General features: G+C 38.4%; 1 protein-coding gene across 3 annotated transcripts in view; it reads left to right on the forward strand.

Annotated features, from left to right (window-relative positions):
- The window catches only part of SORCS3 (sortilin related VPS10 domain containing receptor 3), a 513,788-nt gene that overhangs the window by 447,292 nt on the left and 49,652 nt on the right, over positions 1 to 16,844 (forward strand). For all 3 annotated transcript variants that reach the window (XM_016144038.2, XM_036222121.1, XM_036222120.1), the window contains exon 14: positions 1,903 to 2,010. In XM_016144038.2, coding sequence (XP_015999524.2) covers positions 1,903 to 2,010 — 108 coding nt within the window. The remainder of the gene's footprint in view (positions 1 to 1,902; positions 2,011 to 16,844) is intronic.

Here is a 16,844-nt window from a genome sequence, read left to right on the forward strand (position 1 = left end):
CAAGACATTGTTGCTAACTACCCTCATCATGCTCATCCATCTTCCATGGCTGAAACTTTATACTCTTTGTCCAACATTTCCCCCTTTCTTCCTGGACTTGGTTATTGGATATGCTAGCTTTCCTATCTGGATGTTGGCATTTCTCATTTTTCCTACTAATCCTCCCTCCTTGAAACCAGCTTGACTGCAGTGATCTTTTCATACGTGTACATATAACAAAGCATCAATGTATACATGTATCAGAACATTAAGTTATAGACTTTAAATATGCATGATTTTTATATGTTAAAGGTATCTCGATAAAGTGTTTTTTTTTTAAGTTAAGTAAGCAAACATTGATAATTTAGAGGCCCGTAAAAACTTTTATGGCTGTCTGCTTTTTATTGCTGGCTATAAACCGAGATCCACAATAAATATAAAAGTTGTCTGAAGGACTAGTTATTCTAGCTGGGTAAAGAGATTGACTTTATAATTCTGTTTATTCAACATATTGGGGAAGAGAGGACAAGACAGTGAGAAAGAGAAATGGGTGGAAAGGTTGAGAGAGACAAAGAAGTAAATAAATAGAGAATGGATTGAGGAGGTTAACTAGTAATGGGGAGAGAGAGACTCCCACATTTAGTTCATGGATGCCAATATAAAACACACTTGGAAAAAACTATTGGGTGAATTAGAAACGTACCTTACATTATTCCTTATTTTTTCATTAATTTATTCACTTAACATTTATGTAGTACCATGTGCCAATTTTTCTCCTAAGTACTAAGAATAAAAAAATGAATGTTGTGGTTTTTGACCTCAAAAAGCTCAGACTTTTTTTTTTTTTTTGATAATGTATATGTAATGTCAGGAAGGAAGCACTATAATAAAGATATGTAGGTGATGTTAAGAGGTCATTCCATAAGCATGCCATACATGCCTCCCCACCCCACCCCTCCGAACTCCCAAGATTATAATGTTGAATTGAGACACTCAAGATAACGTTAAAAAGCCATCACTCAGCACTACTATAGGAGAAGGCCTGGATGTTATAGGAAAATAGAGTTTCTACAGTTTTAACTCAGAGAACTCTATGTTGTTTAGTCAGAGAAGAGTTAAGAATTAACCTGACCAAGAAGGATCCCAGAGAATTAAGCAAATAAAGCTGCCTTGTGGAAGGGGTGTCAGGAAAACATTCCAGAGGAGATGGTCATTAGACTATGTCCTCTGGTTAAATCAGTGGCAAATGGGTACTTGATACTATTAAGAAAAGGAGAGAAGAAGGCACTCAAATCACCCAAGTCTCCTCCACTAGTATCATTCCTTAAAGAGTTTCTGACGCTATATTCACAAAGGGCCAAACCTTCTTACCGTTGGACGAAAGATTGAACAATTTTACCCAGATATCTCAGACATTCAATACTCATCCCTAAAAGCCCCTTAAAGTGGCATTGGGGAGGGAAAATGATCTCAACATCCATTCTGAACAAATAGGAAATTGCTTTTTTTAAGGTCTGATCTGAAAGACGTATACCTCCTCTCCCATAGGGTACACCTCACACTACTCAATTTATCTGTGTCAAAAACTCCAAGGGCTGAATTGATTGTGCTGTAAATTGAACCTCGGGTTCCAATCTGAGTACTTGAAATGTGACACTCCATCCACTAAGCCCTCCTGTTTGGGTTGTTTTTTCGATTCTGATATGTTGAAATATTTCTGCAGCCCCGATATTGTCTTTGCCTGGGCCAGGAAATGCAGTTTTGATCAAATCTCATAATAATATGGGGAGATGTTGAAGATTAATGCCGATTGATAATCCAGACAGCGAGATACAGAGGAAAATTTAATAACCTAAAGAACGGTTACGGAAGAGTGTGGTTTCATTTTCAGCTGTCTCTTTCATGTACTTGTTTCCAACCCAGGGTGAGTTTTGACGAGGGCCACTCCTGGGACAAGTATGGTTTCACCTCGGTTCCTCTCTTTGTCGACGGGGCTCTGGTGGAGGCAGGAGTGGAGACCCAAATCATGACGTAAGTACTTCTTTGCTTTGGTCAAAAGGAGCCCAGAGACCTGGTTTCTACTTCCAAAGAGGCCAGGGATTTTCCTAAGGAGCCCCAAACCAAAGAATTTCCATCTCTGAGCCAATATTTCCTCATCTGTAAAATGGAAATATTTTTGCTTGCACCACCAATCCAACAGCCTACTGATGGGGTTAGTGAAGCTAGGCTTCTAATTGAAATGTTAAGGTTTCTCATGGAATTTAAACTAGCATTATAACAACCAATATCTAAAACTCCAAACAGAAAGCTAATGTCTTTAGATATGTTTCTCTGTTTCCAGAAGCTTAATAAGGGACTAGGGATTGGGACAGAGGGAAAAAAACAGCCAACATACTAAAAAAAAGGAATATTTTAAGGGAAACTCCCAGAGTCTGTAACACACACACACGCACGCGCGCACACACACACGCACACACACACTCACAGTTGTTCTTGTTTATTCTTGTTCTACTTTAATTTGCTATGAAAATTTTCTACACTCAACAGTGCAAATAGGTGGTCAGGATATACATCTTAAAGCTGTAAAAAGCTCCAATATTAAAGAAAATAATAATTTGACACTGTTTTCTAAAAGTATATCAATTTTTTTTTTTTTGCTGGGTGTTTTTATTGTTTTTAGTATTTCAAATTTTAACTCCTAAAAAGTTGATCACCTGTGCGTGTGTATGTGTGTGCGTGTGTGCACGTGTGTATGTATGGGGATATGGCGAATAGTTATGGTAACCCTCCAGCAGTCAACACCAACCCCCACCTCCCTTATTTCTGTAATAACAAGTAGATGCTATTTGTTAAGCTGCCAAATCACTTTAATAAGAGTAAACAATATTGAATGCAAGTTTAATTGTACAAGCCATAAACAGTACTTAAGCTATAGTATATTATTAATGTATACAGTCTAAAGCTTCATCATTTGGTGGATACACAGCAACAATATGTAGCAGGAGTACAGGTCCTAAATGTTCAAAGGCAGTATCATAATTAATTTTTTCAAAAGTAGGAATGATTCGGTAAATATATAGATATATGTATGATGACTATATATGCAAATGCACAGATATATAGACAAGTGAAAAAGTATATATACATAGAGAGAGAGAAAGACAAGAGAAATACAGTGAGAAATAAATCCCAAGGATTTAGGGTCCTGTCAAGACCTTCGTAAAGTTATACTATTAAAAAAACTGATGCTACCTAATCTTTGCCAGATACTGTTCTAGATGAATAAGTCAGAGAGAAATTCCTCTGCTCTTGGAGTTCACATGTTTGCACATTAAATAAATGTGTTGTATAAATAGCATGTTACCCAGAATACTATGCCAAGAAATTCAAAATTGTTCTTATGAATTCAGGAAGTGAACAAAATAATAGGGACACCGCCATCATTTTTCACGAGAATCTTTGACCATGAGCTGATTTTTCCAAACCATTTCCCACCCTTCACTTAATCACTAGTTATAAAAAGAAAACCTTCCTCATTTCCGGGACTTCCTCTGACATGGGCATCAAAAAGTTTAATTATTCATTTTTAAATTCTGTAAGGAAAGGGACACACATTTAAGAAAGTTTTGCAATCTACTCGGATTTACCAAGCCAGAGGTGGCTGCTCATCCCATCAAAATCCAACATGGTCCTAGCATCTTGGGTGACAGTAAAGATTTACATGGTCCTACGGTCAGGCATTCCCTATTTCTCTACCAGAGAGACATACTGGCTCACCTTTTGTTTTGCTTTCTTCCCATCTCAGAATGTGATTTGTCCTGCATTCTCTTGTATGAGACCTATTCAAACACACCGCATGCTTCTCTTGGGCATCACTTCGAACAATATCACATGTACACTAATCTCTACATGACCCGGCATTCCCTAGCAAGTTTAAGGCCACAGTTTAAATTTGGTGTTCATCTGATCTTAAATGTTAATTTTTTTTTCTCAGCTTCAGATGGAGTTTAGGCAGTCACATGGGGATGAAGGAGACTGACCTCAGGGTCAAACCATTTACTGCAAAGACTAGATAGCAATCCCATTTCCCTTTCCTCACCGCTAAATGCCATAAGAGCATGGTAGAGCTTCTGTTCCCACTTCTACCTTGCTTATCGAGATATTTCAAATGTTAGTGAGTAGAAAAGGAACTAGAATAGTGCATAATTTTCTTATATGAGATTTGGGATGAGAGTTATTCATTCTTTCATGAAATTAAGATGCATGCATCTACCCAAGTATATACAATTCAGGCTACCTGTTTTTAACTTTCTATTGTAATCAGAATTTCTCTAGTATGAAAATGATATAAGTTTTGCCAGGGCTCTTCAGACAGCCAGAAGGGTAAATTCTGGAAGGATTACCAAGAGCACATTTCTGTTTCCATCCTAGATTTTAAAAGGACTTTAAAACCAAGTGGCTCACTAAGGCTGACCAGTGCTTTCACTCATGAAATGACAATGACAAGGACTGAATCAGGAGTTCAAACAAAAATTTACATATTCTTTAGGGACAGCGAGGAAAGGGAGTCCATTTGGGGACAAAATGCTTAACCTTGCAACTTAACCAAAAACTTATTAATGATTTAGGCAATTTGAATTCTGTATCTTTTCCCTCCCTGCCAACCCTGACCTTATAGCTCAGTGATGGTCAGTGAGGAAGAAGAGCTAATATAGTCACCTTATCTTGTTACCTTCATTTGATGGATTTAAATATTTAACACTTTGTGATTGTTAATTTTATGTGTTCTTGACTGGACCACGATAGAGTGCTTAGAAATTTGGTGAAACATTATTCTGGGTGTTTCTGTGAGGAGATTTTTGCATAAGATAAATGTTTAAATCAGTAGACTAGGTAAAGCAGATTGCCATCCCTAATGTAGGTGGGCCTTGTCCAACCAGATGAAGGCCTGACTAGAACAAAAAGGCTTACCTTTCCCTGAGCAAAAGAGACTGTCTGCTCCCTAGCTGCCTTTGACCTGGAACATGGCTTTTTCTTGCCTTTGGACTTCAACTGCAACATTTGCTCTTCCTGAGTCTGAAGACTGCTAACTTGCAGACTGACCCTACACCATATGATTCACTAGTTAATTTATTTACTTATTCATTCATTCGTTCAATACATATATACTGTAAAATCCTCGGTGCTGGCACAAAACTGAAAAACATACAGCACTCAAAGAACAAGATACACAAAGATCCTCGCTCTTGGAAACTTAAAGTCAAATGCATGTGCGTGTTTATGCAAACACACGTGTGTCTGTCTGTCTGAAGGGTGGATAAGGGTGGAAGGGGAAGCTACTAAAGAAACATAGCATTTTCACTAATATTTATTGTCTAAAGTGTCATGAAAGGGAACAAATATAGGGCTAGAACAGCATATGGCATATAATAGGCTAAAGGAAGATGCACTAGAGGAACCAATACTGTGGAGAGTTCTCTAGCCCATGGCTCTAGAATTTTAGGAAGTTGATTATAGATCCCTAGAGATTCTGTAGTGCTATGACCAGAATCCAGGAGTTGTAAGGTATGGTTCTGGAGGCTGGGTAGGAATCAGAGCAGTCTGTGTGCAGAGGTTTGTATAGGGGGGTGATAAGCAGGTGGGCGGAATGGTCTGTGGGCAGAAACGGGCAGGTAGAGAATGAAGACCCTTCTGGGAATAATTTCTTATTTCCTCCACCTTCCACAAGAATCTGTCCAGTTTCTACTTCTCCCAAAGGCCAGAGCTCAGGAGCATGGAATCTTGCACAGCTGTGGCTGTGCAGAGGGGCCGATGTGGGAGAAACAGTCACAGCTTCCAGGCACGGGGTGTGCTTAGTTTTATTGCTCCTTTTCCTGCTGTCCTTTCAGATGTTATTATTTCAACATCTCCCTGGTAACCTTGACAGGAACCATCTAGTCTAGCCTAATTCACAGTGAAATGTGACCATTCTTATTACTTAAGGCGGAGGATAGGGCTGGATTATTGACAAGTTGGAGGGCCCATTGCCATCTCTGGCAGTAGCTCTCTAGCTGATGAGAAGCCTGTGGCGGTTAGAGCACTTGGGCTTCTGTAGTCCACTCTTTCTTGAAAGGTTTGCCCCCCAGATTAGCACTTGAAGGAGAGCTCTGTTTTGCTTGGCTCAGAATTGGAATTAGATGGAAGAACATCATTTTCCTCGAAGCTGCATTTGGAATTTTTTTTTTTTTTTGATATGAAATGTTTGAACTTATTGGCTGTGATTTAGCTGATCTTTTATAGAGGCCTGGGAGAATGTAACAGCCTCCCCCGGGTGGGTAGGGGAGGGGGACACGTGGAAAGAGTAGCTATGAGGCTTCATGGCTATGCTGAGAGGAAGGTGGGGGACCAGCGTGAGCAAACACAGAACGGTAGGGGTATGCCTGGCCTGTAGAGAGGAGAGTGCCAAGGAACACAAAAGCAGAATGCATGCCTGCATAGGGGCTTTTGGATGAAACTGGGATATACTGGAGGCTCACACTGATATGGGGATAAAAAAAAAAGGCTTATTTTAACCAATGGATGCCTATATGAGATGGGATGGTGGCTTAAAGTGGGTTTTGGAGATCAACATTCCAGGGACAGTGCTCAGGTTGCCACTTACCATGCATATGACTTTAGATGCTTTATTTACCCTCCCTCTGAGCTCGTTTCCATTCCTGGATGTGAGAATTAAGTGAAATAACCTCCATCGAGGGACATTAGAGATGTTTGTTGTCTTCAGTCTAATGATCAAGAAACGGGCCACCTGCAGGGAAGAACTTTGGCCAACTAGAGCAGTGGTTACCAAACTTTTTTGTAAAGATTTTTGACTTTGTTGGCCGCAGGGTCTTTGTTGCAACTACTTGGCTCTGCCATCTAGTGTGAAAGCAGCCATAGACAATATGTGACAGAGAGGCATCAGCTTCACTTATGAAAACTGAGATTTGAATTTCATACAGTTTTCACATGTCATAATATACTGTTCTCCATTCGCCCCGCCCCCCAACCTTTTTAAATGTAAATGCTATTATTAGATTTTAGACCATCCAAAGCAGGTAGTGGCCAGATTTGTCTAACGAGCTATAATTAGTTGACCCTGAACAAGAGTGCATATGGGGCTTAATCCCTTGTGTATATGTCATCAGAATTTTTGACACAGTTTCCACAAATTTCCCTTACCCATAAACTACTTTTCCAGTTGCACCCTCTTATGAAGTATTGAAAAGAAAAATCATCTGAAATGGCTTAGAAGCGCCCTCATTTCTGATCCAGATCCCACAGACGAGTTACACCTATTTCAGGAAGCCCTGCACAATTTATCCAGCTTTCTCGTTTCCTTTTAATAAATTCCTATCTTAAGCCTGGGGGTTTGGCTCACAGGTATATTTAGTTTGGTTTGCACTTTGTTTTAATGGACCAGTATTTGCCAAGTCCAAAACATCTGGCAGCATTAAGCCCAAATACCCATAGTCCAGCGGTCTGCTAAAACTGCATGGCGGCTGCCCACTTTTGACTGGACGTGCTGCTGCTTGCCCCGCCTCTTACCCAAAGTACATGCACCTGCTCCTGTTGCTTCAGCTCAGCCATTTTTTGTTTAAGTTGCCCTCCCGGCTCCTGTAAGATTTTGAAGTTGTGATTCCTAAAATAAATTCTGTACCCACAATTTCATACCTATATTGTTTTCTTACAGTCCTTTTTGAAAAATTAAAAAAATACAGTTAAGTACACAGAATAATGTCACAAGTACCTGTGCACCACCTACCTGGAATTAATAAATATTAACATGTTACCACTTTGGCTTCAGATTTTAAAAATAGATAGGGAGGCATCCCGAGCAGAGTTGGTTTTCTCAGTATTGCCCATTTTCAGACATTTTCCTTATTCCTCCACAGATCAATGACTGCCATGAATTTGATACATATCCTGCTAGTACATGAGTTGATACATTTCGTATATATTTAATTATTCATAGAAATATAGATGATATTGTTTTAAGTGCTTTTAAAATGTATAATTTATCTAAATACTATCATTCTCCTATGTCACTCAATATTATTCATCTTGGCATACACTTATCTAGTCCAGAAACTGTCATATGGATATGCACGATTTATTTCTCTATTCTAGTGTTGTCCTATCTGTGTACATACCTCCAAGTACATACATAGAAGTTCTCTGAACTACATGCCTACAAGTGGACTGGGTTATGGTGAATTGGCATTGTCACCTTTAGTTTGCTACATTTTCAAATTGTTTTACATATTGCTCATCGCTGCAGTTAGAGTGTAGGTCTTTTTTGGTCCGGAAAATTCATGAGGTTTGCAAATGTCTTATTCATCATCTCCCACAGCACGGAGGCTTGTGCGTAACTGGTGCTTAGCGGACATATGGTGAATGAATAATACTATTGGACTGGACTGCAAATTATTTAAGGGAAAGGGGTAAATTTCATGCTTTTTTCTGATGTTTTTAGCACTTAGTTCAGGATTTGACACAAAGTAGGAGACTAAGACATATGATGACGAAGAAAAACCAGGTGTCCCTCATCCTGCTGCTCTCTTACAGCTCTTTTATTTACCACATACTTCCTCCTTCCTTAAATCCCATCTTGAATATCCATCTTATCCCCCTTGTTTTTATCTCTTAGATTCTCCTTCATCACCCACCTCCTAACTCACCTTTCACAGATTCACAGACCATAATTTCTAACCTACTGTTATGAACTTTAAGCTTTCAAACACATCGAAGGAGCGTATTAAGCTTTGAGGAAAGAGTCAAAGTTGTTTGGACATAGAATGATTTCTTTAAATTCATTTTTAAAAATCAGCTTGCTTTCTTTTTGCCTTTTTGGTTCCAATGCCTTTTAGTTTCTTAATCTTCCCTCCATCGACCTCCTGTCCAAGTTCTTATTTGCAAGCCATTTAATCCCTGCCTCTTTCCACCATCCCATCAATTGTCATATCATGTAACTAACACAGGCTCCACTTGGAGGATTCCTTTCTGCTCATCTCCTGCTTATTTCTATTAAGATCTAGTTCATGTCTTACTTTCACTCAATACCGTATCCCTGGAGCTGCTGACCTCTTTTATCACTCATCCCATCTACACCCAAATGGGAAAACAATCAGGCAGCATGGATGCACACCGGTAGCCAGGGACGTGGCCTGGATTTCTGGAGCCCGACAATTGCTGGCTGCTGATGGCTGACCTTCTCAGAACACTACTCTTTCTGCTTTGATTTGAAATCTGTCCTTAGCAGCTTCCTCCGTGGAAGCCAAGGGAGGGACTTATGGGGGGCTAGAGGCAAGAGGAGGCACAAGGAGCTTAGACCTTTCAGAGAGAACTAAACTTTTATAGGAATATTTATAAAAGAGGTCCAGTCAGGAGTCTACATGTGTCAAGTTTCTAATTATAAGGACATTTATTCTATTTTTATTCAGCGGTATGTATTGAGTGCCCACTACAAGGTAGGCACTGTTCTAAGAGTTCTCGCAGCTGGGCTAAGGCATAAACAATTAAGGTCTCTGCTCTGGGACGTTTACATTCTAAAGCCTCTCCCACAACTTAGAGAAGAAAGATCAGTTTTGTATGAGGATTACTTCAGTTCTAGTGTTCTTGGAATCTAGTCTACAATCCAGTTTTGAGGTTTGAATGGTGGTGATGGTAGAGAGGGCTGGGGGATGGAGAGGAAAGGAGAGGATGAGGGGAGAGAAGGAGAAAAGGGAAAAGGAGGGAAGAAAAAGAAGAAAGAAAAAGAAAAGAAAAAAAAGGAAAGAGAGGGAGAGAGAGAAGATAATATCATAAATCCCAGAGTTTCTCTAAGTTCCCAAGATTCTAACCCTGGCTGTGGCTTCAGATTATTGCTTATCTCCTCATCTGAGAAAGAACAGTAGTGTCAATGAATGAAAAGGAAAGTCACAGAATATTAAAGATGGTGACCTCCAGTGGGGTTTTAAATTTTCTCATGTATAGATTCTCATAGTTTTCAAAACTTTATATTGAGAATGTGTTATTTTTATAATAAGCAAATGGAAATCATTTATCAAAGTATACATAAAAAAAAAGTATCTCCCAGACAATGAAAAAGAAGGACTGCATTTGGGTTCATGTGAGGATTGTATGGGTCACATCTCCTTTACCTTTGAGATTGTGACCCAAAGGAAGGGAGAGTCTTAACTAACTCCCATCACTTCCCAGCTCTAGTTCTCTGAGTAAATAAATATAAAACCATTTCAAATAAACAGACGACTAGAACCCAATCAAAGACAAGAACGAAAAATAAGTCCCACTTGTAGAACAAAAATTCAGAGAATTGCTAGATAGTGGTTTCCGATGTAGCAGTGCACTAAAAATTTCTTTAAGGTCATCTGGTTAATTTATGCTGCATTTGTAAGTTATTGTGTATTTTAAAAATTAATGAAAGATTTAATTATAGCAGGGTTGCCTGTGACCTTTTGTGAAATGACTTCATCATAAATCTGCAGGCGTTTCAGAACTGTTTTCCAGGTTTATAATAATTTGCTCTCAAATTAACGACATCCAGCCAGTGAAAGGAATCGAGTCTAGGTAAAAGGATTGCATTGGGATTTGTCGTTTCCTAGCAATGGCTAATTTTGAGTCCTGGATGGAGGTGGCAGAGAAAATGGTGTGTGACTCACCGGAACCCACAGAAGATTTAACTGTTTACTCACAGGAATGAGAAATAAATCCAATGTGTCAGTGGGGGAAATTGCACGTAGCCAGACTGGGTCATTGCAAAGTATTTGATTTGGGCCACATTTATTTTTATGTCAATATGGAAGCAGCACTTGGACCAATGGGAGAATTTTTCTTCTGCCCTGACACTTGAAGGGATTCTCCTTCATTCATAAATTGAAGGTCTGTACCTGCCCTCCAGCTTGCTGGCCATCAATGAAGCCAAACTTAGACTTCATCCTCCTCATATCTATGATCTTCGCCTACCTTAGGGATTCAATGAGAACAGCTAAGCTGTCCCTGGAGGTGAGCAGGCTCATTTTTTAAACTACCAAGTGATACGTCATTGTCCGTGTCATTCTGATAATTCATTTGATCCAATAGAGTGAGAGGAAAGACTATTCAGAGAAATGCTACATCTCAGCACATCAAAGAAAATCCTCTCTCTTGGAAGAAACTGGTGGTTTCATCCATGGTGCCATAATGGCAGGCTAGAATTTGAAAACCCAGAGCACCCTTTAGATATTGGAGTCTGGAAGAAAAGCCAGCAAAATGTAGAAAGTGGATTAAAGCCCTACCTGGTTAACTATACCTTGATGTGGTCACTTATCTACTCTGCATTCCTCTAGCAGTTACTCACAGTACTATTGTCATTTATTGTGCACCTTGACTCAACCTGCAGGCTACAAAAGTTTTCCATGGGAAGCATTCATAAAGAGTTGAGTTTTGGAAGAACTAGGAGAGAGAGTTGAGCTTTGGGAGAATTGGTTCTGGTTCTTTGTATTCTTGAGCAGGCCACTACCTTAACTGGGCCTTGGTTTCACCAGCAAGCATGTGAAGAGTTTAGTCCAAAAGTTCATCTCTAAAGACCCTCCCAGTGTCAAGACTTTATAACTCATTTTTTTTTTTCAGGGACTCCTAGCTACAGGCTAAGTTAATAAAGGCTGTCATAGTTTAGGTTCAAATATATAATACCCCAAATATTAGATGCTTTAGACATTGAGACAAATAGGGCCATAATTGGAACTCTCTAGATACATCTTTGCATATTTTTCTTTTCTTCTTTTCTTCAACCATGCTTTCAGTTTTATATATTTCATGGTGTTTCTGCCTTTTATACCTACAGCCTATTATGAGCTATGGCTGAGAGGCATCCCCCCACCCCATGCCAATACTGTAGCACAAAATGTACAGTCAAATGATTGGTAATGAGTCATGAAACACACACTTAAATAAAACAGTGCTGAAAACTGTTATAATATTAGCAACAACTGCTTAAGTTGGACTTCTGGCTCCAGCATCTACTTGTGGGGTAACCTAATTGTATGAGTTATTTAACTTCTTTGAAGTTCAGTTTCCTTATCTATGAAATGAGAATGATAAATGAAATGAGATAATTCATGAAAAATGGTTACCATAGTATAAGTGTTCAACAGATTCTTACTAATGTTGATATTATTGTTATTTGATTGACTTCTACTAGAATATGCACTCTTTAGAAAGTTTTGTAGTACGTTTCATGGAAATATAAAAGCATAAGGCATACTCTCTGTCCACAAAATTCTCAGGCATCTGATAAAAAACATGAAGTAAATTATTATTATTAAGTACTATATTATATAAAAATATTCAGCTTTAAATTATTTTAAATTTATACTACATATTGTAAAAATACAACACATTTAAACTTCAGAACTCCGTTAGGCACTATTTGCACATGGAGAAACTGAAGTCTAATTAATATGTGTAAGAAACTTTCCACAGGTCCAGGGTTGGGGCTCACATATCTTCTATCTGATACCAACACCTTTGCATTTGAGCACTTCATTCTACTGACTCTCAGACAGTAAATATAGGACAAGTACTTGCAATGTGTAAGGCACAACTTACAGAAATTGAGAACTTCTAAATGTTTAAAATCTAGCAAAGAGGGTAAGATACTTTTGATACCTAATGGTGCTACTCAAAATACAGAAAAAAATGTGACAAAAATTTTGAGGAAATAGGTTTTTTTCTTCCAAGGAAGGAAAAGAATTTAGGAGAAGGAAAGGTCATGGAGAGCATTACAGAAAGTTAGCATTTGAATTGAAACTAAAAAGAACAAATTAAGAAAATAGAATAATCTCAAAACCATTAGAGTGTCGTTTTTACATAATGCAAAAACTTGCAAACAAAACATAAGGAGAAATGGAAGATTTGTACTATCTTAGGGGAATATTTTAAGAAACTTCATGTAGAAACTACTAGACTGAGCAGTAAAAAGTTGGATTCTGGATATGAAAAATATATTTAGCTTTATTTATAAAACTGTTATACAACTCTCCTCTCAATAAGTAGAGAATGCATACTTTTTTAAAACAAACATTTAGTATATTTTTAATAAATTGACCATATACTGGGCCACACGCAAACTGGCTTATTTCAAAGAGCTACTATTATTGAGATCATGTTGTCTCTAAGCATTACAATTAGATAAAATTTTAAAATGAAGTAATGATAAAAATAAATTAAGAGAAAAACCTCAAATGTTTGGAAATAAAAACCTGGGTGATTTGAGATATTTTTGTTTCTTAAAGATGAAATCAAAATCATCACTGTAAAATATTTAGAATTAAAAAGCTTCCCCACCCCTTCTTCCCTCTCCCAAAAATTACTGCCTATATTTTACTTGAGACTTGCAAAATGAGTAGGAGTCGGATAAGATAAGATGTGCGGAAGGCATTTAAAGCAGAGGAAAAGCAAACACTAGGAAATCATGCTTCTTTTATTGAAACAAAATGGAATTCTTTTTGAGCACAAGTAAAAATGATAAGTAGCAGGAGATACTACTACATAGGTATATGGAAGCCAATGCAGTAGTCTTTTGAGTCAAAATAAAAGTTCTAAGCATGACATTCATGACCAAGTCTTGTAAGTGTTCAAAGACAAGAGTACCTACCTTGGGATTTTTCTACATAAAGGTTGAAGTGTCAGAAATGAATAGGATTGCCAAGGTCAAGGGTGTGAATAGAGAAGAAAAAGGGTTAAGTTATGAGAGTCAGAGATGGGAAGAGGAAGATGAGGAAGCAAAACTTTAGACTTGGGATACTTAAGGACTGCTTCTAAAATGAGGTGGCATTTAAGGCAGAGCTTGAGATGGGATTTGGGCAGGCAGAGAATAAAGGAGAATGTTTTTCGTGAAGAGCATGGCCAAAACAAAGTGTAAATTAGGAATGTGTGTGTGAGTTCCAGGGACTCTACTAAAGATTCCACAGCTATTATCATTAGTGCATGTGCGTGTGTACACACATGCAAGTATCTATGTAGTATAGGCATTTGTACAAAGGGTAATAGACTAATTTGGGTAGAACAAAGAAGGAAGAAGTAAGAAAAGTTTGGAAAGTTATGTGAGGTTCAGATCAGGGATGGAATTCTAGTTCTAGGAATATAGGCTATATTCTGTTATCATAGTTTTTGAACAAGTAGTGTCATTGGAATAATGCTTTAAGACAAACATCTGAAAGCATGTGGAGGTCTCTGGAAGCAGGTCTCATGAAGATATTGATATTTGGATATGGATATTTGGTGTGACAAATGAAAATAGTAGGGAGGCAAGAGGTATTGAGAGCGTGGATTATAGTTTTCAACAGTAGGAAGTGTGGCCAGCAAGATCTTTGGCTGCACATGAATGCCAACTAGAATTCCACCCAGCTCAACCTTGATCTTGAGCACAGCCCTAGAGCTCAGTTTCTGTATCTGCATTTTCTGTGCCTGTGATTCTCAGGGCATCGTATAGAGGATTCAGGGTGATAATCGCTGTGGAATATTTAGCAGAGTCCCTGGTATACGATAAGCATGCTGTCAGTGGTAGCTGATTATTATTATTATTATTATTATTATTATTATTATTATTATTACTACTACTACTACTACTACTACTATCATTATTACATCATGGGAATGTGACTCAACTGGAGTTGGTGAATGTAACTTTGTAGACTTGTAATGAAAAAGACTGAGTGTCAGGATGGAGGTTAAGAGAGAACATCGAGTTGAGGGCTAAGTCTGCTGATGCTGAGGTTTCTAACCTGAAGGATAAAAGTTCAGTTGAGTCAATAACAGAAAGAAGAAAGTCAGAAAGGAAATGACAGAGTCAGCTATGGCCTTGGTCTGTTTCTTAAGATATTTTTCAGGCAGATAAAGATGCGAGAGTTGGCAGTTAGAAGACCTCAAGATGTGAGTCTCAGAGTTACGGAGGAAGATAAGGGAAAGGAGGGGGCACGAGGCAGGTCGATGACAGCTCGGTGTTATCCTAGCTGAGTTCAATCAGCTATTTCCCACAAAAGTCAGTCAACACTGAAGGCCCCCTCATCTCACTCACCAAGCGCTATTTGATCTTTCTTTTGCACTTTCTTGTGGCTTCCTACTCATAAATTCTCATCCTTTTCCTCTTTGAAGTGTTGTGGGCCACCACTCTCTCCTTGAAATTTCTCTCAGATTTTATAACTATGTATAAAAATTGGCATAATTGGAGATGGAAAAAAGATACAGGCCACCATGCAGGAAAGAATCAGCTGACCAAGAGGTGCTCTCTGATAAAGAGAAAAACATCTTTATAGAGCTTACTCCTCTAATTACATTTAGTGTGGCATTGTTTCCACCTAAATTATAGCAATTATATACCAAGATCCCCCTTTGAAATCGCTTAGTTAATGAGTAGGTAACCCTCTTTGTGTATGGAATTCTAATGAAGCCTTTTATTTTTGTGAATTACCACCCTCCCTCTAATTAATCACTGTTCTCCCCACAAGGCTTACTCAGGTCTGGATGGTGGATTAGAGAAGGTTTATTATTTAGGGCCCCAGCAGATCACAGTTTGTGAAAATCCTAGCACAGTCCTGGATAATCAGGGGCAGTAATGCTGCTGCTATTTTTTTTTTTTTCCCGAGATTGTTTTCATCCTTCTAAACCTCAAAGGACACACCACTCGGCCATGTTCTTTGGCCCAGAAATAAGGGCAGATAAAGCTATTACCCCAATTTTTTAAGAAGTGAATGATTTATTTGATAGATTAATTCTATCTATTAATCAACCCAGGACTATTTATTGAGTATCTGTTATATGAATGAAGTGCCAGTGGAGACAAAGATAAATGACTCTAGATAAATCCTTTGTGTATGGGGTCACAAGGAGATAGATAGCTTGTACACTTGGAGGTAGATATAGGGATTGAAAGAAAATAAACTCTTGGAAATTGTCTTGAAAGGGCCACATTCCATCTAGACTATTTCTGCACCCCATCTTTTGAATATATATGTCACCGATTAAAAATCATCTTCCGTAAGGGAGCTCGAGAGGTAAAGTGGTTCATTCAAGGTCACCTAGCTAATTTAGTGGCAGATGAGAAGTAGGAAGAGGCAAGTTGTCTATTTCCTTATCTAGTACTATTGCTGTCATGCCCAGACCACCTGTATTTTAGAAGTTAAACTATAGCACAAGAGCACAGAACAACACTCTGTGACCAAAGTCACATTTGTGGCATATATATTTAGCACTAGAGGAATTTAAAAAAAGAAAGAGATGGTCTCTTAGGTTTGTGGTACCCAAGAAGAAGGTGAATGTTGAGTGGAGCCAGAAACTTTCATGAAAAAATCTGAGTGGCAAGATAAAAAGAAAAAGAAAACCAGAAGTAATAAATTTTAATTGATTTTTTTCTAAAAATCCATTTAGTGAGAAATGACTTAGAGAATTCATTTATTTTGCCCTGTGGTTGGGAGCAACTTCTTCAGGGGAATGAAAGTGTAGGCTACCTATTTCCAGACAGTCATCTGTATTTATGTATGAGGTACCTACTTTCTCCAAGGCTCTGTAGAAGATACACACACACACACACACACACACACACACACACACACCCACCCACCCCCCCACCCACCCACCCACCCCCAGAGCCCCTGCATTTGAGGTTAGTATGTAACTCGAAGAAATGGGTTTTCGAATCAAACCTCTTGCTGAGCAGAGCCTTGGGTATGATTCTGTGGGGTTCCAGAAATAAGGATGATGGTGATGGTGATTAACATTTGTTGTCCATTGAGATTCTCAATATTTTCACATACATCATCTCACATGTTAAGGGTTGGACTATGCTGGTAAAACTATACTTTGAGTTAAGA

This window comes from Rousettus aegyptiacus, unplaced genomic scaffold (assembly GCF_014176215.1).
Source record: "Rousettus aegyptiacus isolate mRouAeg1 unplaced genomic scaffold, mRouAeg1.p scaffold_m13_p_6, whole genome shotgun sequence".
NCBI lineage: Eukaryota > Metazoa > Chordata > Mammalia > Chiroptera > Pteropodidae > Rousettus > Rousettus aegyptiacus.